The following is a 27,638-nucleotide window of genomic DNA, read 5'->3' as shown; positions in this document are numbered from 1 at the left end:
TGATCATAATTCTTCACATTTTATTAGTACCTCTCAGTGAAATCACAAATTGTATATTGTACCTGATTAAACTTCGGTCTTCATAAAGACTCTTCATTTCCACTTGACTCTTACCTATTCTCCTATTCTTATTCATGCACTACCTGCTCACTCAAAACATCTTTTTTTTTTCTTATGAGTTTGTTTGAACCAAATCGATGACATATGCCATCAAATTCTCCTCTCGAAATATCTTAAGCCATTTAAATTCTCTTTCTCCAGCTTGAAAGTTGGCATTTATTTATTTTCTGAATCTCCAAATGGGATTTAACATTTAATATCTTCAAATAAAATATTAATGTTTATAAATGTTTTGTTTTTCATTTTATCTAACAAATATTTATTTAAACTTTATTCATTAAAAGAGATAATAGAAAGTCCTTAGAATAGTACCTACTATATTATAATTATGTTTCAGAAATTGTTCTGGAGCCCTAGAGGTATAAAGACTTAAAGATATACTCTTTGCTTCTAGAACAGGGATCCCTAACCTCTGGGTTACAGACCAGTAATGGTCCATGGCCTGTTAGGAACGCGGCCACACAGCAGGAGGTGAGCAGCAAGAGAGTGAGCAAAACTTCATTTGTATTTGCAGTGGTTCCCCAGTGCTAGCATCACTGACTCAGCTCCACCTCTGATCATCAGACATTAGACTCATAGGAGCACTGGTCCCTGGTGCCAAAAAAGTTGGGGATTGCTGCTCTAGGGCACTCATGCTATAAAAGGGAATATGGAGGTGGAAACAAGTAATTGACACACAATGTGAAATGTGTCAAAATAAAATTTTATACAAGATAAAATAACTTTTTGGAGGGCTGTGTCAGGAGATTTTATCTAAAAGGCAACATGATTAAAACTTTGAGTAATAAAAGTTCTCCAAGTATGAAAAAGAGTAGAAAAAAAAGGTGCAAAAACAAAACAAAAACCAAACCAACAACAACAACAACAAAACTAGCAACGTGAAATAGCATCCATTACTAATAATTAGCACTGAAAATAAAAATATATACATAATATATGGCTTTTGCCCTAAAAAAATTTATGATCTCCCAAAGTATGTCCACAATTGCTAGTCTTTCAAAGTACTATAGTACTAGAAAAATGATATCCTACGGCTGGTGGACTGGGCCAGCTCAAAGGAGTCTCATAACCCAGGATAAAGAGCTTGAAACTGACTCCATAGGAGATGGGGAGCCAATAGTTTTAATTAAGTAAGTAATTTATAATAGTCACAGATGTGTGAACGAGGATTAGAGCAAAAGTACACACAGAAAGATTGAATGAGAAGTCATTTTGAAGGTCAGGGGGAGAGATGGTGGGCACCTGAAGTAAGGCTGAGGCAGTGGGGTGGAAAAGAGATGGGTTTAACTCCAACCCTTGAGTTTTGTTGACTGCTTAGCTGTGGAAGAAGTAAAGGATTAATGGCTCCCTTGTTTCAATGTCCACGTAAGTAATTGTGCCTCCAAGCAAGATGAGGAAGGTTAAATGAAGAGAAAGTGTTTCCGATTTAACATCAATGTTGTTAATGAGGGATGTGCTGCCCTTACACTTAAGTCTGAGCCAAATGGAAAGTATCCATTTTATGCACTTTGTCTTTGACTCATTTTATTTTAATTGTGTTACTAATACCTGTTTGCATGATTCATAAAAGTAACTCTTAAGGTTGGTACTACGCAATTCAGAAAAAAAAAAAATGGTTCTAATGTTCCCATGTGCAATGAGTTTCTCCTCGTCCATAATTAAAATTTCCATTTCCAAAATCTATGGCATTAAATATTCATTTTTATTTAGTGTGAGGATATTTTTTTAAAAAGTTCTCACTTCTTTTTTTCCTAAGTTTTGTCAATTCAGTTGCTGTACCTTGAGCTCTATAAGAAGCAAAAGAAATGACAAAAATCAAATTTTGTCAAATTTATGGAGGTCGTAGCCAAATATTACATCACAATAATGATGTATAGTACAGGAGATTTTTTTTTTTTATCATGGTCATATTTAATTTTAAAATGAGTTTGTCAGGTTATCAGCTATTCTGTTTGATGTACTAGAATGTTAATTTTTGTCTCATGTTGAAATAAATTTTACCACATATTCATTTCTGTGTTTTGAAGTACAGCTAGCAGGAGCTGTATGCGTGCACCAGCTAATTGCAAAGGAAGTAGCGTTTACTCTATATAAACAAAAATTCAAAGGAGTCCTAAGTGTGTAATAAACTTTCAGAACTTGGCTATAATAAGTTAGAAAGAAATTTCTAAATGTGCAACTGGTTCAAGCTTTGAAAAAGATTGTTTTCTTTTGATGACATTTAAAATGCCTTTATATATTTCTATATGTTTCTTCTGATTTGTATGTGACAATTATTTACTCATTTAATCTGAATGAGTCTAATTTCAATGGGACTTTTTAATTGTACCTTGCATTGCATCTATTTAAAGACAAGAATTAAGCATAAATTTGTTCTCCATTGTTTATTTTTGAGGGAGAGGATTATTTGCCCTTTTCAATTTTCTTTCTGTTAAAATAAAGTGAAAATAAAAAATGAGAAAATGTAAAAGGAGAGCGAAAATGCAACTCAAACTTATTTCTCTATTAAAACAGCCTACTTAATGTTAAATAAAAAATGTTGGTACATGCTTGAAGTAGACGGCTTTTTTTATGATGGAAATAAACACAGATCAATTGGGTTTAATGGGTTTAATCCTAGTTTTGTCTATATCAGCAAATTAGTTAAATTCTGGAATTAGTCTTCTAATCTTTAAAATGAGGAGTAGAAACCTTTTACAGCTTTGTTAGGATCCAAAATAGTACAAATAAATAATACCAGTAAAGAATCTGAGGATAGTCCTGTTTATTTCCTTCACAGAGGCTCATGGCTTTGTTTTGCTCTTTTTTGTTCTGTTTTTGGTCTTGTCTTCAAATATAATTCTTTGGACGATCTGACAGTTTATAGTAAAATGTATTTCCATATTTTCTCCAAAGTTATCTATAATCCAAGACAACTCTTTTCAAACTCATGTATTTTTTGTTATAAATTTATGAAAATCATTGTTTCTAGATTCACCACAAAACTAATTTATTTATTTCTAGATACATAAACACTGAGAATATAAATCTATTAGTTTTCAGTGCAAAAAAATAGTCCTGACTAGCTCAACTGGTTCTACATACTAACAACTCAGCGGAATTAAATAAAACATGATCCTTGGTCTAAAGGCAACCTAGAATATTTAAAATAAAACTCACTCCTTTGTTCTAACAACCTTCTGGGATACTGCTTTATCCTTTAATGCTTCAAAGTAGACATCAAATAAAAATGACATTGTTATGATATCACATCAGTGTAGTGATGACATATAAAACAACTACTATGTTCTGAAATCCATATTATACTAAAAAATTCATCACAGTAAACAAAATACAGGAACTAAAGCCTTTAGGAATTTTGAGTAGAAATAGAACAATGGCTATCAGAATTAAACACACATGAAAAAAGCATTTTAAAAAGCATAAAACTTAGCATGCAAAGTCCAAGGTTTGGAACCTTTGTTTGGTCACATATTGACCCTGTTATATTGAGGTCTCTGATTCTAAGAATCCCTTGTCTATTAAATTAGGGTGATAATATCTCTCACTTCTCAAGGTTGTTGTGAGGCTATTTTAAAGAATTATGTAGAGATAATTCATAATTTCTGAAGAACTATATGAATAGGAATTATCAGAAAACATACCAATTGGGAAAAATAACAGATTATTATACTACTTCTTATCTAACCCTAATATCTGGTATAATTCCTAACATAAATTTTGTTGCTCTTTGAATAAATGCATAAATGATGAATGAAAGAAATACAGCCTAGATTCTAGCTCTATAAAAATCATTTGCACGCAAAATCAAAAAATTCTAAAATGTAAGTATTATTAAATACAAAGCAAACAATTTCATGAACACCTATCATGTTTTAAACACTAATAGTTACTGGGTACACAGTGAATAAAGCACGAATGTGTGGTCCTTGTTGTTATCCTGCTTACAGTCTGTAAGGGAAGACAGATAAAACTAGTAACATAGAGATCTTTATGAGTGGTAATAAGAGCTAGTAAAAAGATGAATAAGATATCTGTGATTGAAAATAAAAAGGTAATAGACTGGATGAGGAGAGGAGACTGTTTGGAAAAAGTAAGAAAGTTCTTTCAGTGAAATAACATTTTTGCTGAGACATGAAGGAGAAGAAGAGATCTGCCATGTGTAGAATGGTTACAAGTCTGTTTTTGACACATGGAAAGTGTATGAAGTGATTTTGTTGAAAAATAACTTGGCCTGTTGGATGAACTAGCCATTGAAAAATTATTATGGAGAAGCAATCATAAACCATTGAACAATCTGTGGCTTAAAATTTCATTAGTAAGAAAAGCATTTCTGTTTCTTTAGCAGAAAAAAAAAATTCCTTCTATATTTCTACAGAGGTAGATCCTGCTTACATTTCCTAAGTATATGCTGCTGTTTCATTCTTATGATTTAACTAAGATATAGAAGACTGACTACATTATCACAGACCCAAAAGTCATATATTAAAAAAGCTCAGTCTTATACCTTTCTCTCTTTCCAGCCACACAAATATTCTAATCAAGAGAGCAAACATAACCTACAAAACTGCCTGCTCCCAAGAGCTACCTGTGTGGATTATCAATTAAGCCTGATTGTTATATTCTCTTTTAAAGGGAGCTACTTTGATGATAAACACTGTGATCATACTTAAAGAAATACATGAGAAAGCTTGACACCTCCCAATTACGATATAGTCATTTGTAATGAGCTCTGTGATTAGTATATCAAAGATGACTGATAATTGGATGTATGACAATTGCTTATTAGAGAGAAGCTACAGCTCGTTCAGTCTTGAACTTTTAAGAAGTCTATTTAAGTAATTGGAATAGAATTGCTTTTCCGCTTTGTTTTATAGACTTTTTCTTAAAATGGAGGCTTAATTAGTATAGTTTAAGTGTGCAGAAGTAGGCCATCTCTACTATATATTTATGCATTAAATGGCTTGAATGTCTTTTATGTTAGCACAATGGAGAGATTGTTATATGATTAAGGCATGTCCCAGTCCTTCAGATCTCAACCTAGCTATATCTTTTAGATTGTTGATCTTAATGTGAGAATCCATGGAATGAAGTTGTTAAAAAATCCAATAAAATATGAAAGTATATGAAAAAGTGATAGAATTTTTGACCAGATTAAAAGTAAAGAATAATAAATTACAAATAAGTTGTAATAATGAAGATAGTCTATTTTTGCCTCAATGATTCTTATTCCAGAATTCTCAAAGTTAATCTATTTGAACCCTTTTAATGAGTTAAATTGAAATGTATGTAAACATATAGAGTTCCACTGAATCGTACATATCATAAGAGGATACTCATATGATGATAGAGATATTCCTAGGCTAAAGCAAAACTTCTTTAATCACCAAACATCACTACCAGGTATTTTCTAGATGGCATAATCAGTCAGATGACAAAAGGTTTAAGTTTTAAATTCATATTTGGGATTCATTTTATGCCTGCCTTTTTGCTTGATATGACTTAAGTCACAGATTAGCATGTAGTTTGGTACAGTCCTCTACCTCTTTTTAAACTTAACCTCCCAGGGCTTTAGTTTATTCAGCTAGAAAATTGGGATTTGAATCAGTTAATTACTGAAATATATTGAGGTCATTTTTCCCATTTCTAGACTTCATAATAGTATAGACATATCCCAGTCTCTCAGACCTCAACCTAGATATATCTTTTAGATTATTGATCTTAATGTGAAAATCTATAGAACAAAGCTGATCATATATATACTATATATGCATATATATATATACATAGAGTAGAGGCATTTAATAACAAATATCATTAAAATGACAGTATTTTATTTTTTGATGCAGAAACAAAGGTTGGTTTAAGTCTTGCAAACTCAGGTATCACCTATTTTCTCTGAACTTTAAATAGATTAGAAGTTTTTCTAGTACTTTTCTCTACCACAGTCTTACTACGTGACTATCGAATTCATGGTAAAATATCCTTAAACTACATATTAATAATAAGACAATTGGTATATTCATATAAATTGTGTCATTTCTAGACAAAGCTCAGGTGGTACTGAAATTGGAACATATCCAGAGCTACATGATGTATGTATGATTTGGTTAGCAAAATTGTTACAGGTCCTTTTCTTATACTTAACTCAATTCTATTTAAGAAACTTTTATTATATTCCCAATAAAGTCCAAACACTGGAAATACAACATTTTTATTAAACAAACAAAAATGACGCAGGCTTTGTATTCAAAGAACTTATGGTAGAGTAGAAAGACATAAAACAATAAAACCAAAATAGTGTCATAGGGAAAATAATAGATTTATCAAGTATTATGATAAGAAAACATGGAAGATTAAGCAATAAGTTATTTGGGAAAGGGACGAAAATGGATACAGGAAAGACTTAGACAATATGACAGCCGAGTTAGCCCTTGAAGGATAAAGAGAGTTCCCCAGCACATAATACCAGTTGAGTACATCATACACCAATCATTCTTGCTTTCAAGCACAACTTGTCATTATCATAACAAAAATATGACCATGAATTCATTCAAAAGTCAAAGAAAACTTACTGATTAATAGAATTTTTTTTACTATCATTCAATAGAAAAATTTACAAAATTGACAAAAGAAAACAATTCACATATTTTAGATAGAAAACAAGAAGTAATAAGAGTTTAAGAGAATCTGGAGAATCATGGTAATTGTTTAAATTTAGTTTAGCTAATAGCAGTGCAATTCTTTTTGAGAGATCTCTTTCTATGAGAAGACTGTTGGCAATACTTGAACACATGAATCAGAAACATTGGCAAATAGTGGGTAGTAAAATAGAGAAGCTGTTGTTGTGTTGTTGCCACATTTAAAGTAACACAGCTATTTAAGTAGTAATGACATTGATATTTTCATGATAAGGCAAAATTTGCTTTGGACTTGATAAGCGTTTCAAAGAGTAGGAACACAAATCAAATGACTCTGGCAAGAAATGGCTTTGGTTTGATCCAAAAGGCACATAAGGGCATATTATACAAATATCATGATAAGTTACTATAAAAGAATAAAAAACTGACAAAGTGGTGGGAAATGAGGAAAATTTCAAGTATGTATTAGTCATCAAAATTAGCTTCCCTATCAGCTAGACATGACTGGTTCGGCAGGCAATTGAGAAGAGCAAAGTTGCAGAGTGTGGGCAGAAATTGCATAGCATCCTGCTCCTTTAATGGAATGTGTAATATCTCTTTACATGTGGGAATGAGAGGGCATGTTAGTCCAATAAATTCTATTTACATAGTGCAGTCTGATATTAAGAAGCATATAGGACATTTCAGGATATCCGTGATCAAATTTTCACGTTTTCCAAAAATTCCTTAAAAAATTTTTTTAGACCTATGAGTTTTAGATCTAGAACAAGATCTATCCTCTTTTATGAATGCCCTTTAAAATCATAATTACCATCTTGTCAGTACCCAGAAGCAACCTCCTATCAAGCTGTAATATTAGCAAAGTCAAAGCAGCTATACAAGCAGCAGTATATAGTAATTTAATTCTTACAAATATGAGTAACAGTTCTATACTTACCCTGTGTCCTTTAAAATTATACTATGCTCTTCAAAATCGTCTGCCTCAAGACGACTTTTGGTTACTATGACTGTCAAGCATACTGTTAATAAGACACCTTTAATTTCATTTATTCATTCATTTAATATATGTTCATTGAGCATCTACATGTTCCAGGCACTATTTTAAGTAGTAGAGCTGTAACAGGACTGAGGATATATCCTCTGCCTTCACATCTCCTATTTGGAAAGACAGACAGTGAGAAATAAATAAAACTATACATAAATGTTAGATGTCAAGTAAGGGGATAGAGAATGAGTGCAGGTGCTTGGGGTAGGATGAAACTAAGGTGTTTAGGGGGGTCTTCTACAAAGGTGACATTTAAGCAGAGATATGAACAGAGGGAAAAATTGACTCATGCAGATGTTTGAAGGAAAAAATACTACAAATAAAGGAAACAATAAGTCTGAGTCTCCTGAAGCGGGGGCTGACTTGGTGTGTTTGCAAAAGATTGAGATCAATGTGGCCAGTGTTCAGTGAGTAAGTAGAAAAGAGAAGGTGAGGTCAAAGAAGGAGACATGTACCATATCGAAACCTATCAGGTCACAATAAGGACTTCTTTATGTTATGTTGCATGAGAAGGGAAACCATTGTAGAGTTTTGATTAGTGGTATGGAATGGTTCTGGTAAAAGGCTCATTTTGTGGAGAATATACTGAGGTAGGGGCTAGGGGTCACTTGAAGGGTGGACAGCAAGGAAACTGGTTAAGGTACCACTGCAATAGTTCAGGTGAGAGAAGATGATGGCTTGGACTGGGATAATAGCAGTAAGGACATCAGAATATATAATTGGCTTCAGAATATATCTTAAGATAGAGCTTTGTTGATGAATTGGTTGCAAAACATGAGAGAAAGAGAGGGATAAGGAGGATTACATCGTGTTTAGCCTGAGCAGGAGAAAGAAACATTTTGAAGGTAGTGAGACCCTTTCTCAAATCAATGTTTATATGGAACTCTAATGCATAACACTGATTTAAAACAGAACTGTTCTAGGTTGGAGAGGATGTATAGAACTCTACCAGTATGTAATCGCCCTACTGAGGAAAATTTGCAAGAATTAAGCTGAATTTCACATTGACACACAAACTCTTTAGCATAACCCCAAAGGTCCTTCATGATAGAGACTTCAGCAGCCTGATCAGTCACACAGCCCCTCCATCTTCTACCCTTTACCTGCCATTCACTCAAGGAGCACTTTCCATCTTTCAAGGATCACCTCTAAAATCTTTTTAACATAGAAAACTCCTGGGCAAGCTTTGACCAAGGAATCAGGAGGCAGTCAGTGATATAAACATAAGCCATGTATTCCCTCTCTGTCCCGGGGCCTCAGATAGGAAAAGCTGGAACCTAGAAAAGTTTGTCTTTGACAAAGACACCTGCTTCCTCTGAGACTGGAAGCAAATACAAATGTATTTGTAAGTATGAGAGTGGGAAGTTGAAGACTCCTTTCTTAATTTTTCCCAGAAACCCATTTAGAATCTCAGAATTCATAGTTAAACTATAATTAATAGTTAAATTATAATTAATCCTTTTCATTCACAATGATAAAATCTTTTTCACCATATTACTACTACATTAGGCAGCCTGTTCTTAAAACTCCTTTCTAATTTCCTGAGGAAACTTCTCTCACCTTTGAGTAACCCAAGGATGTTTTTTAGGAATGCATTCCTAAACTTTACATCCATAACACTAGTTATACTTCTTTAGGATCACATAAAATGGATCTAATCCTATGTCACATGTAATTCACTCAAAAAGTTCTTATTGAGAACTTACTCTGTGCCCAGCACCATTACAGACACTATGTATTTGCTGATGAACAAATCTAGGTCCCTGTTATCACATAAATCAAAATCACGTGAACATTGCCAGTTTCTTCCACCAGTTGGCCAAATACCCTTACTGACTTGGGAAAACAGTTAGGGACATGTTGAGAAAGCATTTCCTATATACCTTTCAAGAACTGAGAAATCTTAATAGGCATTAGATAACAGGTGAATATAAATGATGAAAACACAGTTCCCTGAAAACTTTATAAGTATGCTTTTCTCACTCATAATTTAAGGCTATGACTTTGTTTTAAAATCAATTAGCTAAGTGATGCCTCTCAAAATTAGAAACAGAAAGCCAAGAGTTTGTGTTGAATGAAGTTGTACATTAGTTTGACTCAGTAACACAAAGGAAAGAAGGATAAGTTGACCAACTACAAAAGTACAAAAGAGAAATTATTTTGTGAGGACTCTATAAATATTCTTTAATAAGTATGACCAACATTATTTATATCTTTTTGATCATTCTTACAATGACTTTCTCATATTTCTGTGCTTATTTATTATTAATGTCATTAAAATGTTACAGGAAACCCTGTACAATTTATTTAAAGTGGGTGAAGTGAATCCATCAGATAATTGATGCCATCAATATGAGAATTTAAATACTTGACTAACCTTGGTACTAAAGAAATGCAAATAACCAAGCCTAGAGTAAATAAAGTATACACCCCCATATGCAACATAAATATTGATGTGCTAATCAGATGTTGTTCCAGCAGCAACCCTGAGGAGAAATTCTTTTTCATGTCTTACACATGTCTTAACATATCTGTATTCAACCTGAAGCATAGATACACATTTGATATTCTCTTTGGGCACAGTTCTTTCTACTTCTTGCCAAAAAGCCTTCATTTCTGGGAATGCCCATGATTAGCAATACCTCTTTAATTAGCATGGGTTAACTGAGGTTAACAACCTTCCTTAAAACAAACACATGCACACAATGGAGACAAATAGCAACAGAAAAACAAATATGATATTTATTTTATACATAATTTTGAATGTCCAAAGGAACCTTTGAACCTCAGCAAAAATTTAATATTTAACATTTAACAAAGCACACACACATTTGAATATTGACCAGTAATCAAGTAATTGAATTTTTAGTGCTAACTTAGTGTTCCATTAGTATTCATTCACTATTCACTGTTTTCATTGAATAAATAGTCACCAACTATGTTTTCTAGGCTTAAGGATTTTCTTTAAAAAATCCTGAGTATCTACCAGAAAGGGACTAATATGTAAACTTACAAAGGTCACAGAATAGCAACTTATATATAAAAATCAAACTGTATTTCCATATATTAGCATTGAACAAATGGATATTGAAATTACAAAAATAGTACCATGTGTACAATTGCATTAAAACCATGAAATACTTAAGTATTAACCTAGCAAAATTTATGGAAGATTTACATAAGGAAAATTTTTCTTATATAACATCCAACAAAAATAAGTTTCATAAATAAGAGAAAAGAAGACTAGCTAATTTTCTTCTGTAACAAGTCTCTTGGTGGGGTCCACGCATTTATGGCTAGTATCCTTGGAAAATCCTGTGTATGTTTGCTTGACATTTTTTATGGTAAGATTCTCTTCTACTAGTACCTTTCTTCTTAGTAAGGCTGTGGCTAGCTGAATGATTCAGCAAGGCTTAGACTATTCCATTTCCACAGACTAAATTATAACAAGGAGAGAGAATGAAATCATAAAAATATACTTTTTTTTTTGTACTATGGCACGAGAATTTTTCAATACTTATTACTTCAAAATGTCTGTTTTTGAGACTAGAGGAAACCTGTCACTTTGCCAAAATGAAGAATGTTATAATTAGAAATATTTATTTTTCAGTTATCTTGAGTATCAAAGGGGAAGAAGGTACTCAAAAAGGAAAAGACATAGTGGCAAGATCATGTTCACAGCTGAACATAGTCAAGTCTCTTTTCATATTCATTCCCTAACATGGTAGTGGGTAAAAGCAACTTCTTAAATTTTAAACAGGTATTTGCAGGAATAAAAAAAGTAAGATATACCAAAAAATAAATCTGAGCATGTACTACAAGTACTATCTCATTATTATTTAATGTTAATTTAAATAGGAAGTTGAGTATCTTCACTGAAAAACCTTTCTGGCTAGTTTTGCCTCTAAGAGTTCTCAATCATCAATTCAATGAATTACAAAAAGAACTATTAATAGCCTTTGTATATGAGCAAAAAGTTTATTAAATCACATCCAATTTTAATTTGCTTTTCTCTGATGGTTAGTGATCCTGAGCATCTTTATTTCCTCTTTGGAGAAGTACCTTTTCAGGTTTTCTGCCCATTTTTTAATTGGATTATTTGCTTTTTGTTGTTGTTGAGCTATATGAGTTCTTTATATATTTTGGATATTAACCTCCTATCAGATGTATCATTAGAGAATATCTTCTCCCAATCCATCAGTTGTCTTTTTGTTTTGTTGATGGTTTCCTTTGTTATTCAAAACTTTTTGGTTTGATATAGTCCCATTTGTTTATTTTTTCTTTTGTTTCCCTTGACTGAAGAGATATATCTGAAAATAAATTATTGTTATCAATATCAGAGATTTTACTGCCTATGTTTTCTTCTAGAAGTTTTATGGTTTGGGGTCATACATTTAAGTCTTTAATGCATTTTGAGTCTGTTTTTGTATATGGTGTAAGAAGGTGGTCGAGTTTCTTTTTTCTTTTTTGCATGTATCTGTCCAATTTTACCAACACCGTTTATTGAAGAGACTGTCTTTACACCATTGTATATTCTTGCCTTCTTTGTCATTTATTAAGTGAGCATACAGGTGTGGATTTATATCTGGGCTCTCTATTCTGTTCCATTGGTGAGTGTATCTGTTTGTATGCCAGTACCATGCTGTTTCGATTACTGTTGCTTTGTACTATAGTTTGATATCAGATAGTGTGATACTTCTAACTTTGTTCTTTCTCAAGGTTGCCATGGCTATTCGAGATCTTTTATGGTACATATAAATTTTAGCATTATTTGTTCTAGCTCTCTGATTCCATTTATTTGTATCTTCTTCAATTTCTTTTTCAATAATTTTCTGATAATAGGTCTTTTACTTCCTTGGTTAATTTGATTTCCAGGTATTTCATTGTTTTCAGTGCAATTATAAATGGAATTGTTTTCTTAATTTCTCTGTCCAAAAGTTCATCATTAGTGTGTAAAAATGACACTGACTTCTAAATATTAATTTTGTATCCTGCTACTTTACTAAATTCATTGATTAGTTCTAACAGTTTTTTGGTGGAATCTTTAGGGTTCTGTCTATATAGTATCATGTCACTGGCAAATAACCTGAGAAACTTGTCTATGTTTTATGCAATTTGAAAGCACCCATTACATTTGCTTGATATTCTAATTACTAAAGATTTCCAACAACTTTTTGATATAAGATCTTCAGTTTTGCACATGGTTTAAAAGAATCTAGCATTTAAATAGTCATACAAAAAATAGCTATTGAAAATTTTTAATCATTGGGAATAAAATGTTTAATCCAACTAATCATTGAGTTTATAGCCAATGAAGAAATACAGATATTAAAAAATACAGAAATGTTATGTAGTTAATCATGAGTGACAGGAGAACGAAGGACCAAAGGCCTAGCCCAGAGACTACCTGAAGACTTCCTCAAAAAGCCTCCCCATTCTGTGGTTACAAATCACCTATAGCTAGTTTAATACAGCCACAGATGCTTGTACAGCAAGGAGTACTCTGACCCTCTCTTCACCTCAGCATTGTTATACCATCATTTTAATATCATGCCTCTGCCTAGAGGTTTTGAAATTAATTATAACAGACTGAATTCTAGGTAACCTCATGCACAGTAGGCAGGGAATTAAACAGTCAAATGTCAATCAGAATGACCTCATGTGCCAATCATCTAGGAACACCTTTATAACCACCCCCCATCACATCCTTAGTATAATACAGACCTCCCTACTTCCACAAGGTTACAGTTTTCTTCTCTGTAAACCGCCCCTCACTTGGGACATACTTTAATCATACCTTTCGTTTCTGCAGGGTTATAGCCTGTTGAGGCATGACTTGCTTCTACCTTAAAATGTGCTTTTAATATATCTTACCTTTCCTAAATCTTGCTGAGCTGTAATTCTTTCTGCATTGGTAAAAAACAAAAACAAAAACAAAACAAACAACAAAAAAAACAAGTACCCGGGGTGTTACCAGAGTAATGCCGGAGTTCAGATCACCGCAAAAGGTACTAGAAATATGTGTACGAATGCCATGAAAAGCTAAGAGAAATGAAAGGTTGTCTTCTATGATCATAAGAAATCTTATCTAGAGTAAAGGATAGAGAAAGTTTCCCTGAGGACATTTAAACTAGAACCCGAAGGATTATCTAATTGGATGAACTCTGAGGGGACAGCATTGGCTGAGGAGGCAGCACATGCTGCCTGCATGTTAGGTGAGTAGAAGCTTGTCAAGTTAATATACTAAAATAAAACTAATGTGGATGAAAATATAGAGCAAAAGAGAACAGCCTAAAGTCACCGTGAAAAAAAATATGTACAGTAATTCCACAAAAATTTGTGTGTGTGAGTATGCAAAATTAGTTTTATAAATCCGGCCAATATTATAGAATATTAAGTTCACTAGAGAACAATAATGTAAATATACAGAGTTGTATCACATTACTCTGAATATTTTTTAAATTTAGTAATTGCAAAACTTGGAAAAACAGTATTAACAGGAATGCGATATAGACAAAAGGTATACAAATTATACAAATACTCCCTGTGATGATTACATATAAATATCTTGGCGTATTATTAACATTCTTCAGTCCTTTACACTTGTACTTTATGGTCTATTACACTGTTCAGTCCTTGATTGCATGTTAGCTTACTTTTTTGCTTATGTATGTAAAGTTTACTTCTCCAAGATTTTAAGTCCCTGAAGGGCAGAAGTTTATCTTTTGCTTCTTTTCTGTTTTCAAAAGGCCTCTGAATAGCAGTTAGTTAGAAAATCTAGTCAACTTGGAAAATTTCACCTGTGAATATGAATCACAATGTACCCCGGATTCACAACTTGCCAGCATTTCCTGAGGACAACTAAGATATAAATAAACCTTTGACAAACAACAACTAAGAACAGCCATAATAATTTCCCAATAACACGTCATCTAAAAATAGGACTTTTCCATTTGCTATTTGCACTTCAGATTAAGTAAAGGCAGGACATTTATTTTTTAACTCAAAAATGATCCAAGAATTCTCTTCAAATATTGACATGAGAAGTTGAAAAGAAAAGTGTATGTGTTATTTATTATGCATTCATAAAAGTGCATAGTAAGTCTCACTTTTGCATCTGTATAGCACACCTACTGACTGGATTCATACCTCTTATGTCAATTCTTTAATTTTTAAATTTTTTAATGTGATAGCTCAATTGCCTCTGAATAACTCAAGTTAATTTCTTTAAACTAAAATAATTTTAACCATTCTCAGCCAACACAACATAAAATGCTTCTTGGAAAATCAATTTTGCTAATTACAACTTGAGTTTAGGAGAACATTTTAGAGATGAGGGCAAACTTAAAACAATCTTAGTACTTGGAAAAGAATTCATAAACTGTTAAACACATGCTCTCCTGATAAATATTTTGTATATTTGTCAAATATTTTTGGTATGACATTTCTAAAAAATCTTCAACATTTTGTTTACTATTCAAAGACCAAACAGTTAAAGTTCTAATAATTTTAATAAATTTGAACTTGCAATAAATACCAGTTCTACTATAAATAGATGATAGATACCAAACAGAATGTGCTATTACTATGCAGTTTCTGGCAAACTAAATATTCAAATGTTTAAATTTTAATTAAATTTTAAAATGTAGTTGCTTTCAATATGCAGCCAATGTTCTTTTCTCGGCTTCCTGCATAATTGACTGTTCTTAGGGTTTGCGTTTCAGTGGTATTTTGCAATCTAGTTAAAAGGGAGGAGCTATGATTAAGATATTAGTGTCCTAGATAAAAGAGATCAACAATGTTCTCATTTACAATTGATATAATCTGCATATTAGATAAACAAAATTAACATGTCCCAGAATCTTCATCACATTTCTGAAAGGCCATGTGTAAAATAAGTAATGAGTAGGTTTCAGTGCTGCATACAAAAACTTTAGAGCTTCTCATTCTTGGAATTTTCCCCTCAATTGCTGAGTTTCCTTATTATTCATTGACCAGTGAACTAAAATATCATACAACCCATACGCTACTTCAACAGATTTATATTTTTCCAAATAGCTATTTCTTTCTTTTTGAAGGTCTGAGTACACATTAAGTGATTCACTGATAATTAATTGTTGTAATAAAATAATCTAATTCCTAGAAGTTTAAAAAGATATTCTGTGTAGCTATAGAATCACATAGAATATATGAATTTTAGCTTCTAAGCTTTTAAAGAAAACTTACCATGTGTATAATTTAAACAATGTAAGTATTAAATTTTGTCTTCGTAAGAATACATACCTAAGTTTCTATTAGTGAATTTGATACTGTTAGATCCTACTTTTATTTTGATAAATTGATTAACAGAAATTTACTTCTATATTTGCATAATAATCCATTAATTAACTTATAGTATTACATCTAGCTACAGATAAAGCTCTAAAAAGGAATTACAGAAATAAAGCTTACAACTATATTTATAATAGTAGTCATATCTCATTAAGTTTATTGGAGGATTTGGAATCTAGTTTTTATGTATTTCTCCTTCGTAAATAAGAAATTAAGCATTATAAATGCAAAATTAGCATAAGAATCAAAGAAAATTGCAATTCTAATAGGTAGATTACATTCTAAATAATGTTTATGTTATTTATTCTAATGTATAGATAACATAATTAAAGCAGATAATTTAGTCCCAGGCACCTAGAACAACTAATAAATAGACTGTAAATGAAAGTGCATCTTATTTAACATTTATTCAATCACTTCCAGGAAAACAATCACAAAGATTAACACCCTTTATCTTCATTAGTTTAGACATGTCCTCTGAGTTCCTGATATACTTAAAAAAATTTTTTTTTGAGAAAATGTAGGTTGACGTATAAATCTGAACTCAGCTTTACAATGTCCCTTGATAATAAAGTGCAACTCTACCAAAGTCATTGAAATTTCCAGAAAATAGCGGGTCCTGAGTGTTAGGACAACTAAATCTACATAATACAAATAGATATATACAGCCCTACTAAAAAATTGATTCAAAGGTCCTAAGGTTACGAATAAAGTTCTTTGCTAATAAGCCATTTCTTCCATGTTGCCCAAATTTAGTTATAAGTAGTGTTTATGTTCTTTAAAAGGCTGTTGTCAGCAAGAGAATGATGACAGTTAGTCAACTAAATAAATGAAAACAAGAAGAAATGAATGTTTTCCAAATAAAAAGAAGTAGTAAATATTGACTAAATTATTGCTGCTCTTGTTGAGCCAGGGGGTAAAGAACACAGGAGCAGTCTTAAGCAAAAAATAGTCACTCAAAAAAAAAGATGAATCATGAAAGGCAAGGGATCTAAGTCTGTGTTTACCTCTAAAGAGGACATATTTTTTGAGTTAACTTTACTAAATATGTGAAAATGTGAAGGTACTTGTCTCAACCATTTTATCAGATAATATCCCAAATACTCAACCATAATATCCTGTGAGTTAATATGTTCTTAAAAGTGATATGATATATAAGCAATGAAAAAAATGAATAGATCTCCTCTACCTTATCAGTAGCAGAAATAGTGGCCAGTACCACCAAAGGCAACTGAAGTTAGAGATTGAAAATGACAGTGTAATCAGAGCTAGTAACCACCAAAGAGAAAAATGATTTTGGAAGGATGAATGATAAGTGGGAGGGGAAGGCAAATAGTATGGTCACAATGCAGCAGGAAATGCCTCATGAACTCAGTAGAGATGTAGTTTCGAGGTGGTGTCTATGCTAATTGTCAAACTCAGTCCTTAACAGGTCTCTACAACGTGTTCAGGTCTACACGCATGACTGAAATCATGAGTTCAGTGTAAATGACGAAAGTAACATAACTGACCTGATTTTTAATCTATTTTTAGAAACTTTTATCAAAGTGAAACTGTAGATTCTTACTTTGTATAGCTTATGATTTGACACTACTGTATTACACTAAAGGCTTCATTCATTTTAGGTCCTTCTGCCTTTTCAGGTTTATTTGGCTGATTATACAAAAATCTGTCAATGGTCTAAGAGAAATAGATACAACAGTTAAGGTGATTGATTGATATCTTATAGATCAGATGATTAACTGGATTTCCCCCCTCCCTCCCTTTTTTCTTAGCAATAGTATCTAGAACACACCCTACACTGTTTTGCACTGGATTTTTTTTTTTCTATTTTCAAGAGTTAATTCTTGCCAACTTGTTCTGTCTTATTTCACCTGTTGCAATGTGTGTTTGAGATTGTTTAGCATTCTAGCATCTAAGCCAGTAATTTTTTAAGACAGTACAAAAGATTTTTCAAGTTGCAATAGTCATTTTCTATGTTATATTTTAGGATAAATAAAACAAGATCTGGAAAAACTGGATAAATTTGAACAATGAAATTTCTGGTATTCAGCCATTTTTAACACAAAATAGGCAATTTCCTATGGTTCCCACTAGTAGATCATGCTACTGTATTTTCTATAGTTATACTTTAAATTAATTCACTTTTATTTTATATGAAATACCTAATAAGTGGGCTGCACTCTTCATCCAGTGATAATGTTACATAAATTGTTGAATGCCTCAAAGCAGCCTGTTTTCAAATCGTGGGCAATATTAACCAATTAATTATAAAATCTCAAAACCTTTGCAAAATAATTTAAAGACAAGTTAATATATTTTAAAAACTGGCAACTAGAGGGCATCAATTAAGGGTCAAAGTTTGCTCATATACACTACTGGAAGAAAATGTGAAGAATCTCAAAAAGCAAATGAGAACAAATCTGATTTGTCTAATTGGTTTTCAAATCTGAAGTTTCAATATGAATGTTCCTGAAGTGCTAAGGGTTCAAAAGCTTCCTTATAAATTATGAAGCCATATAGTGATTATATGATTCAAAAGTATGAAAACTTTCTTGCTATTTATCCCTAAATATCTATCCACTACCTAACACACCTAACTCGGCAGTACTCCAAGACACAATATCCTTTTCAAAGACTACTGCAAGTAACTGCATATAGCAACATAGACTTATTTCATGGGCAAATACTTGTTTCCATGCTGTCTTCTTACATTTGTTAAATAGTGTTAAGGGGTCCTATTTAGATCTTCACAAGGCTTCTTAAGCATAGTTGGAAACTTTTTCAGTATGTAGTGTTTTAAAAGTGTATTTCACAAATTTAGCTTTCATTTATCTTACAGATAAGCAAAAGTAGACTATAGAGTACAATCATATAAACTAAAAATTTATTTTAAAAAAAGTGTGCAGTTAGTTTTACCAGCATTATCATTAAATTAGGAATTATAAAATAAATGAAGTGAATTAGAAAAAATTTTTGGAAAAAAGTAAGAAATTTTTACCTCATATTTATCATATTTATAATTTACATCAATTTGTTTATTTTGTTGTTTATTATGTCTTCTCCTGTAAATACCATACAAATAGAGAATATTTTTGTTTTATTCATATATGTGTCTATATATGTATTTGTTCATGTGCATGTGATATGGGTATGTATACACATAAAACAGATATGTACAACATATATCACATGTATATAATGTATGTTGATATGTATATATGTGTGGATAGTGTGCCATTAATACACTATAAGCTAGAATGATAAGCATTTGTTGAATTAGTGAATAAATGAACTTTTAAAATCTGGATTATAAGCATTTATCTGATACTTTCATCTCTTCTACAATAAACCCCCTAATTGCCACAATATAAGTTTACTTGGAATGAATTCTCTCCACTCTCCAAATAAAATAAATAATACCAAAATAAACCAAACAATAAATCAATAAACAAAAAATAGCTTCCTGCTTATCCACAAAACATCATTTCAGCTTTTGTTTGCCTTCTGAATTACTGTACCTCAAATATTTCATAGGCCTTCTTGAAAAGATACATAATGAAAAGTAAACCTGACATTCTTATTTACTCCTAAGATTCCCTCTTTCTCAGCACCTGTTCTTTGGCTTTAGATATATTTTATCATAAGTCAACACACAAATATTGAGAGTCTTCAGTGGGCCAGACAATGTTTGGCAATGGGAATAAGACATGATTGAAAACAAATAATTAACCATACAGTGAAGTGCCAACAGAACTATATACATTGAGTAATGAAAGTTAGAATAGGATGGCCATGCTTCAGGAATAATTAATATGCAAGATGTGAGGGTAGGAGAAAAATTGCACAGTAATGTTGATTAGAATCTTGAAGGAAGACTATAGTGTCTTACCAAATGTGAGAAGGAACATTCATTGTAGGCAAAAGAAATATGTGCATAGGTGGTCTCCCTACCACTCTACGTAGGTCTGCAAATGTACCCAGAAGGTAATTGAACCACCAAACTGCTCTCATCCATCCTAATGGTTCTAATTGCAAATTTCATTATTTCTTCCTCTTGTTTAATTTTACTCAACTCTCATACTATAGTTCAGAAACATTAATCTGGTACAAAAGCCTCTTCCCAGTCTGACTGATCCTAGTTGACTGTTGCAAGGGCTATGTTCTCACATTCTAGAGTACCTCCTTTCTCCTTGAACTAATTCCTATTGCTTTTTAAGACTAAATTCAATCATTACATATTCAAAAGGGTTTTTATGAGGTTGATTGGACACCCCTATAGCACCTTGTTTTTCTTTTTAATCAGAGTGTGCCATCAAAGTGTGGTTTATTGATTTGCTTCTTGCCTCTGAGGTCTGTAGTTGCTGTTAACCATATCTCTTATCTCTGTCTCACCTGTGGCGAGCTACATATATAGGAACTAGTAAAAAAAAGAACAACAAAAAAAACTATGCTCTGGTAATTTAAATGATTCTTTAGTGCCTTAAGAAAGTTAATGTTCTGCAGATTAATTAGCTGTTTACTCTACAAATCATAAATTTAAGTACTCCAAAGGATTTTAAGGCTATCTAATGCAATATTTTTAAAAATATTTTTTGCCATGACCTACAATTAGAAATGTTCTACATCACAGCATGGGGAACACACATAATCATATATCTGAAATAACAGTTCCACAATATGGTACTTATACTTACTACTAATGATATAGTAAAAGTATAACAAAATTAATATTAGATAATATTTCATTATTATTTAACACAACAGATAAAAAATAAATTATACCAAAATAAACTAAATAATAAACCAATAAACCAAAAAATAGCTTTAGGCTTGTCCACAAAAATGATTTCAAGTTCTATTAATGGTAACAACCTCCCCCATTTATTTTAGTGTAAACTCTCCCCACATATTACAGATAAAAGAAGAAGTCTTGAGAGGTAAGGGACTTGTTTAAATGAGTGTAAAGCTGGATCTAAATACATCTAAATCTCATGCTAGTACTCTCCACTATACCTCAATGAGAAAGAACTTCTGCAAGGAAGCTTTGCATATCTAACTCATCCACTCTTTGAGACTATATCCCTTGGGCAAAATACCTTTACTAATGAATTCAACTAGTAACATTTATATCTTATCTCTATGGCACAGTCCAAAGTTTTTGACAATATCCACATTAAAATGTTATAGAATTACACACTTAAAACATATATTTTATTAACCAATGTCACTGCAATACATTTAATAAAAATACTGATCTAGAATTCAATTAGAAAAAATACTTAAAGTCCTCAAAACTATAAATTCTGGATTAAAGCTGATGAGGCTTCACTATAGAAATTCCATGTCTTTAATGATATTTTCAGAGCGGAAAAATGAGTGAGTGGAGATGATGTCATAAATTGGGAAGAAGAGAACTAGACTGTTAGAAAAGCTCTACACTAATTTTTAAAACTAAAATGGTTATCATATTTGTATAAATGTTTGTTAAATATAAAAGCAAGTTTTTTCTACAGCATATTTTGTCTTACTCTGTCCTTCTCTTGGTAGATGAGAAATATACTTTCTTGTATTTAGTAAGAAGTTCAGAAAATATGCTATATCATGCCATCACAAAAGGACCTTTGGGGGAAGCTTTATTCATGAAATGGAATCTTCCTCTCGCTCATGCTCTTATTTGAGAATTAAGTACAGAGAGCAAGAACACTCACCATTTAATGTCAGAGCCTACAGGCCTAAAGCATTATATTTAAATTGAAGGTAAAATCAAATGACTATACAATTATAATTATCACAAAATCATGAATAAGTTTGAAACATTAGTTCATGCAGAACATGTAGAAAATTGGTGTCTAGAAAGGTCAAGAAATTTTTTGAGAGGCAAATTAGACTAAGCAGGAGTTTTAATGAAATCGTTCTGATTAAATATCAGTTATTCCTCTTTATGTCTGTTAAACAGTATCCTGAAATTACCTAAACATAAATGTATTTAAATTTCTTTACTTTAAATTCATTAATTGACAAACTATTTTAGAGTTCAATTATGACAAATGCCACATAGTTTAGATTTTGTCAATTCAATAATTTTTAGATATAAACATTTTAATTTTCATCATTTCATTCATTTGGTATATACAATAATCCTATTGCTACCATACTTTCTATTAGAGTTTAAGAAATAAAAATTCTAATAAATTCTTCTCTTACATGTATATTTTAAGTTTTCCCAGGATATACTTCAATAAGCAATGGACAAAATTTATACAAAGCTATTGATCATATTAAAGAATTAAGTGAACAATATTAAAAACTTTGTTTTTGAAGCATAGGTTTTTCTAAATGTTTAGATATAATGTTGTTAATTTATTACTACCTATCATTTCTACTTCTAATATTTAGACAGAAAGGACCATATTGGTTCCTTTTGTTTAAAAATATTTTTACATTTGAATACAACAACAAAAAACTTTAACACAAAATACAGTAACACACATGAAAAACTTATTTTTAAAGCACTCTCCACCAGCCAACATCTATCCTTCCTATCCCAGGAGTCGTAAACCTGTGTCCCCACTGATAACCCTGAATGAGAAAAGCTGCCTACTTACGCATACATCATGGACCCAGCACTGGGACAGCTTCTATTCAGTCACCATCTGATCTATATCAGCCAGGTCAGGGCTGGGAGGCTAGAAAATAATGACAGTCATTAGCAACAAGAAAAGAAACAAGTCTGACGGGTTTAGTGACTGAGGCCTGGCTATAGACTGATAAGAACATAATCATCGTTGTGACAGCTGGTTCCACAGAGAAGCTCCAGGCAGTGGTGGCACAGACCTGGTTATGATTCAGAAGGCCACATTTTTCTGGTTAGGGAGGAATGATCAGAACTGAGGTGTGATCCTGATTTGTTTTCAAAAAAACAAAAAACAAAAAACAAAAAAACTAGAGTACATTGAGGGCACTTCTTACTTCTTCATTAGAATTATATGTCCCTTCCCTTTTGACGAGAGCCATGAGGTTTGGTGGTGCGGAAGAGACCTGGGCTACAGGCCAGGGTGATTGTTTTTGCCACCTTGGTGGTGTGGGCAAGCTGCTTAGCTGCTTGGGACTTATTTTGTTCATAAGTAAAATGGCAGGACTGTGTTATACTGTTCTAATAGTATCCATTTTAGCTCTAAAGGGAATAAATTTTATTACAAGAATTTATTTACCCTCTATAAGCAAAATAAGAAAACTTAAAAAAAAAAGTTTTTTCCTTTCTCATCATGAGAAATATTGTAATCCATCTTAGTATATGATAAGTCCCCGATATTTATACTCACTTTAGATAATGATTTTCATCCACAGATATTTTAGCCTGAATGAATAAACTTCCAGTGAAGATCAGTAAAGTTGTAGGATGAATATTACAATTTTAAGAGTTACTTTTAAAGGCTCAGAGCCAAGAGATGTTAAAGGGGAAAAAAAGCAATAACATGCATCTTTGTTGTTTTTATAGAATACATTAATTTAAAATACTATGCAATATGAATCTAATTTTAAACTTTCATTATAGTATTCTGCTAAGGCATTAATATGAACTGTTTCCCAAGACATTTTGCAAGTGAAAAAACAGAAGCAGATTGTCAGTATGTCTAATCATTGACAATATGACAAAAAGCTGTGACAATATAATTTTAAAGAAAAACGAGTATTTCTGAATGAATATTTCACGAAACTTATCAAATAACTTTAACTAAATTGAAAATGATAACTTAATTTAGCTAAAGTACTTTGTTCTTCGGAGGTTTGTTTCTTAAAAGTAAAAAATTATAAAAATCTAACACAAAAGGTGTTAAAAAGTTACATAATTTTAGCATATGATTATAACCCATTTCAATTTTCTATGATAGTACTTATGCTAACTTGAAATTAACATTGTGAAAATATGCTTTTAAAATGCCTTTAATGGTTACATTAAAATACTTTTTATTAATGAATTAATATTCTTATAATTATTATTTTTAACTTTCATTAAAATATTGTTTTTTATATTCATAAATAATAATATAATATAATAATATAATATTTAAAACCAGCTTTGAGGGTTCCGGAATGAATCATGTGGCAGGTACATATTCCTTCTCTTATTGAAGAAAATCACAATTTTTATATTGGATCATAGAACTGGGGGAAATTAAGAAATACAGTAATAGTTAAACAAAGATTGCAGGAGAAGCTATCTTATTTTTAAAAGCTCAAAAATACAGGTTTAACTGTCTCCCACAGGAAACTTTTCTGCTACATCATTTTCTCAAATTATCTTCTTTGGTTTTAAAAGTTCTATTTCTTTGTTTTCATTTTCTCCCCTCCTTTTGCTTTCAGTGACTATGTAAAATAACTTTTTTTTTTCTGTGAAGATGTCTTGACCATGGTGGAGTGGCAAGGTGGAGTACAACATGCTCTTGGAGAAGATGCCTGGGTCCAGTCTCTGATGCTACCATTAACTAACTGTGTGAACTTGAGAATGTTCTTTACCTTTCTATATCTCAGTTCCTTCCTCTGTAAAATGAAGATAATATTCGTACCTAGTTTAAATGGGATACAAAGTATAAAAGACTTAAAATGATGGCTAGTCCATAATAAAGCCCTCAAAAATATTAGGTACTTTGTTTTCTCTCTGCTCTCACTTTTCCAGCCCTAGGATTAGCACTATATTGCTAATTGTTTCCAACAGATTTCGAAAGTGATATTTTGCAAACTTCTTCCTCTATATGGTTCTCTTTACAGCAACATAATGTCTCAAGTTCTTTACTTTACTTGTAATAAATAAATAATTTATATAATAGGTTCTAACTAATACAGCATATGAAGATTTTTAAATGAATGTTCTTTATAAGGCTGGAAAATATCAGATAATTCTGAAGGTTGGCAGAAGTTAGTAATTTGTACTATAGAATTGAATCTACTATATGCAAATTTTATTTCATTCGTTCTCAGCACCCTCAGCAAATGTTGCCACATGTGAGCAGGCTCCATAATGGTTTTTATTGCTGCACCGTTGATTGACTTGTTATCAATCAAAGACAATAAGTGTAGGACACAGAATATCAATGAGGAAAAGTCAACAATACAATGACATTATACCAACACATCAAGGGACAAGTTAAGAAGTTAAGATACTTCTGAATTAATCATGTTTCTTCAGCATTGAAAATAAAAGAAAGGAATCGAAAAAGATAACTAAAGTCTATAAAGGGATTGTATACATTTCCCTATAATTGAATATGATAATAATTAATTCATTAACAAATAGTTATTAGCAAAGATATAATTTAACCTTATACTTACTAATAGCCTAAGGTTTGAGGGCTGACCTTATGTCTTGCTATGTACTTATTACGGCAATGAGCGTATTTTTTGCCATTGAAGAAAGAACATAAGAATATTTAATGAAGGATCACACCTTCACTCTTGTGAACACTGCCACGATGGAGACAATGAATCTCATGGATTAGAATGGATGCATCACTGACCTAAAAAAAGAAAACCAAGTTGTGTGGCTTTTCTCTAATATACTGTAAGAATTAATAACAATTATTTGTCCAAAAAATTGAAGTAACAAAAACTTGAGACATTCACTATAAGATCAGTTTATCTCCATGGATCATTTCCATGTGCTCACTAAATTATAGAACTAAGAAAATCAAACATATGTATTTTGTTTCATGTTTTTAAATCTCAAAGAGTAGATCTTAAAGTTGTTTGAGCCAAAGTTCAAGACAATTTTTTTTCAGATTCTAACTTTTGGAAAACTTTTACTTTTAAGCAAAATATATATTTCATATAAAAGAGAAATTATTTTATTTCAATACAAGTAGCTTAATTACTTTATTATAACCATCCTCAAAGTAGACATATTCTACTATTATTTAAATATAAAGTACTAAAATGATAAATGACTTCCTTGCTGATAAATATCTGTAATGATAGTTAAAATAATTGATCTGTTTTAAGCAGTACGGTGAAAACTTCAGAAACTAACACAGTGGTCTTTAGATGGTCTTCTCATGGTTTTAGAGGTTTCTGTTTTCAACTATGTAATAGTAGAATCAAGTAAACATCAAACATGAAGATTTCAATTCTTTATATCCTAGACATTTTCAAATCCACAAAAATCTTACATAATTTCAGTTTTTACTTTTACAGGTAAGCATTCTCTGTATTTAAAGATATTTCTATTTAAGTTTTTTCACAAATAATTATAAAATATGTTTCTACATTCTTATATGTAGAATTTACTTTTTATACTTTGTGACCCATCTATAATCTAACTAAATGTTGGGAACACATTAGATATGCAAGTGGTTAGACTGAAATGAATTGACTAATATCAGTAGCACTGAAAATCTGTTTCTAATCAAGTAGTTGTTTATTTTCATTCTGTGGGTGACATTATTAGAAAATATTTTAGGTACAAATTATTTAACTCTTGGAAATTTTCAGAAATTTTTTTTATTGTACTTTCAGTATATCTGTAGTTTATAGATTATCTTCCTCCATAACACCTTCAATGCTGGTTCTCTACAAAGAATAGGTCTTATAGGTAAATGGCTTAATAACATCTGTGTAAATTTTTTCACGTTGTTGAGGAAGTATAAGAATGTATGTTCCTGACACAGTATAGTAGCATTAATTGACTAACACTTGTCATCTTAAAAAAAAAAAAAAAAAAAAAAAAACTTGAGCCTGATCTCCAACTTGATGAACAGCTTGAATGCTAGATGGTAGAGTAGGCTATAAGGAAAAAATTAAAACACAAACTTATTAATGCCAAGAATCCTTTCACCAAAAAAAACCCTGTCTTTAAAATTGTTCTGAGTGTGGTGATAGCATTAAAATCAAATGACAGAATCACAGGTGACCGATAATATTATGCCAAACAGCAATATAAGGAAGGGTTTCTCTGGACCTCATGGAGAGTCTGAGCTTCTCCGTCATCATGAAGTTCAGATAATTAATGCTCTGGATAATAGGAATGGCTGATGAATAAGAAATAGCCAAACTCATGAACAGAAACAAAAACAATAACAAAAACCATATTGAAAGCTTTCTGAATGGCATATTTGACACCATCAGGCAAAACCATGAAGGCATAGCTTGTGACTATAGTTGAGATTGCATTTCCTTCATAATGATTTTTCTACATCAAACTGATAACCTGAGAGCTCCACATCAATGCTTCTGCTTTATCTCCAAAGTAGATGCATTCAGTTGTCCAGGAATATTCTTCCCCAAGAATTGATGCATTTCCTGAACTAAAGGAGTCATCATTGTTTCTCACTCTTCTTACTGATATTTATTCTGTCTTAGGTTATAATTTTATTCCAAGTCATTTTCTATCTGTGCACCATTAATTGTCAGAGGGACAATTACTGGGCCACAATTAGAAGTTTCACCCTGAGCATTACCAAAATTTTTTGCACAAATAATCTGTTTCCGCGCCCCCCCCCCCCCCG

At 31.7% G+C, this 27,638-nt stretch overlaps 1 protein-coding gene across 1 annotated transcript in view; it reads right to left on the bottom strand.

Annotated features, from left to right (window-relative positions):
- TMPRSS11F (transmembrane serine protease 11F) overlaps window positions 1-22,805 on the bottom strand; it is a 55,217-nt gene extending 32,412 nt beyond the window's left edge. Inside the window, exon 1 of the mRNA XM_016159665.2 lies at window positions 22,746-22,805. Within this exon, the coding sequence (XP_016015151.1) occupies window positions 22,746-22,756 (11 nt within the window). The 5' untranslated portion in view covers window positions 22,757-22,805. The remainder of the gene's footprint in view (window positions 1-22,745) is intronic.
- Window positions 22,806-27,638: the final 4,833 nt, after the last annotated feature.

Source organism: Rousettus aegyptiacus, unplaced genomic scaffold (assembly GCF_014176215.1).
Source record: "Rousettus aegyptiacus isolate mRouAeg1 unplaced genomic scaffold, mRouAeg1.p scaffold_m13_p_10, whole genome shotgun sequence".
NCBI lineage: Eukaryota > Metazoa > Chordata > Mammalia > Chiroptera > Pteropodidae > Rousettus > Rousettus aegyptiacus.
Note: the sequence above shows the minus strand (reverse complement) of the source record. Positions and strands in the feature narration are given on the sequence as shown.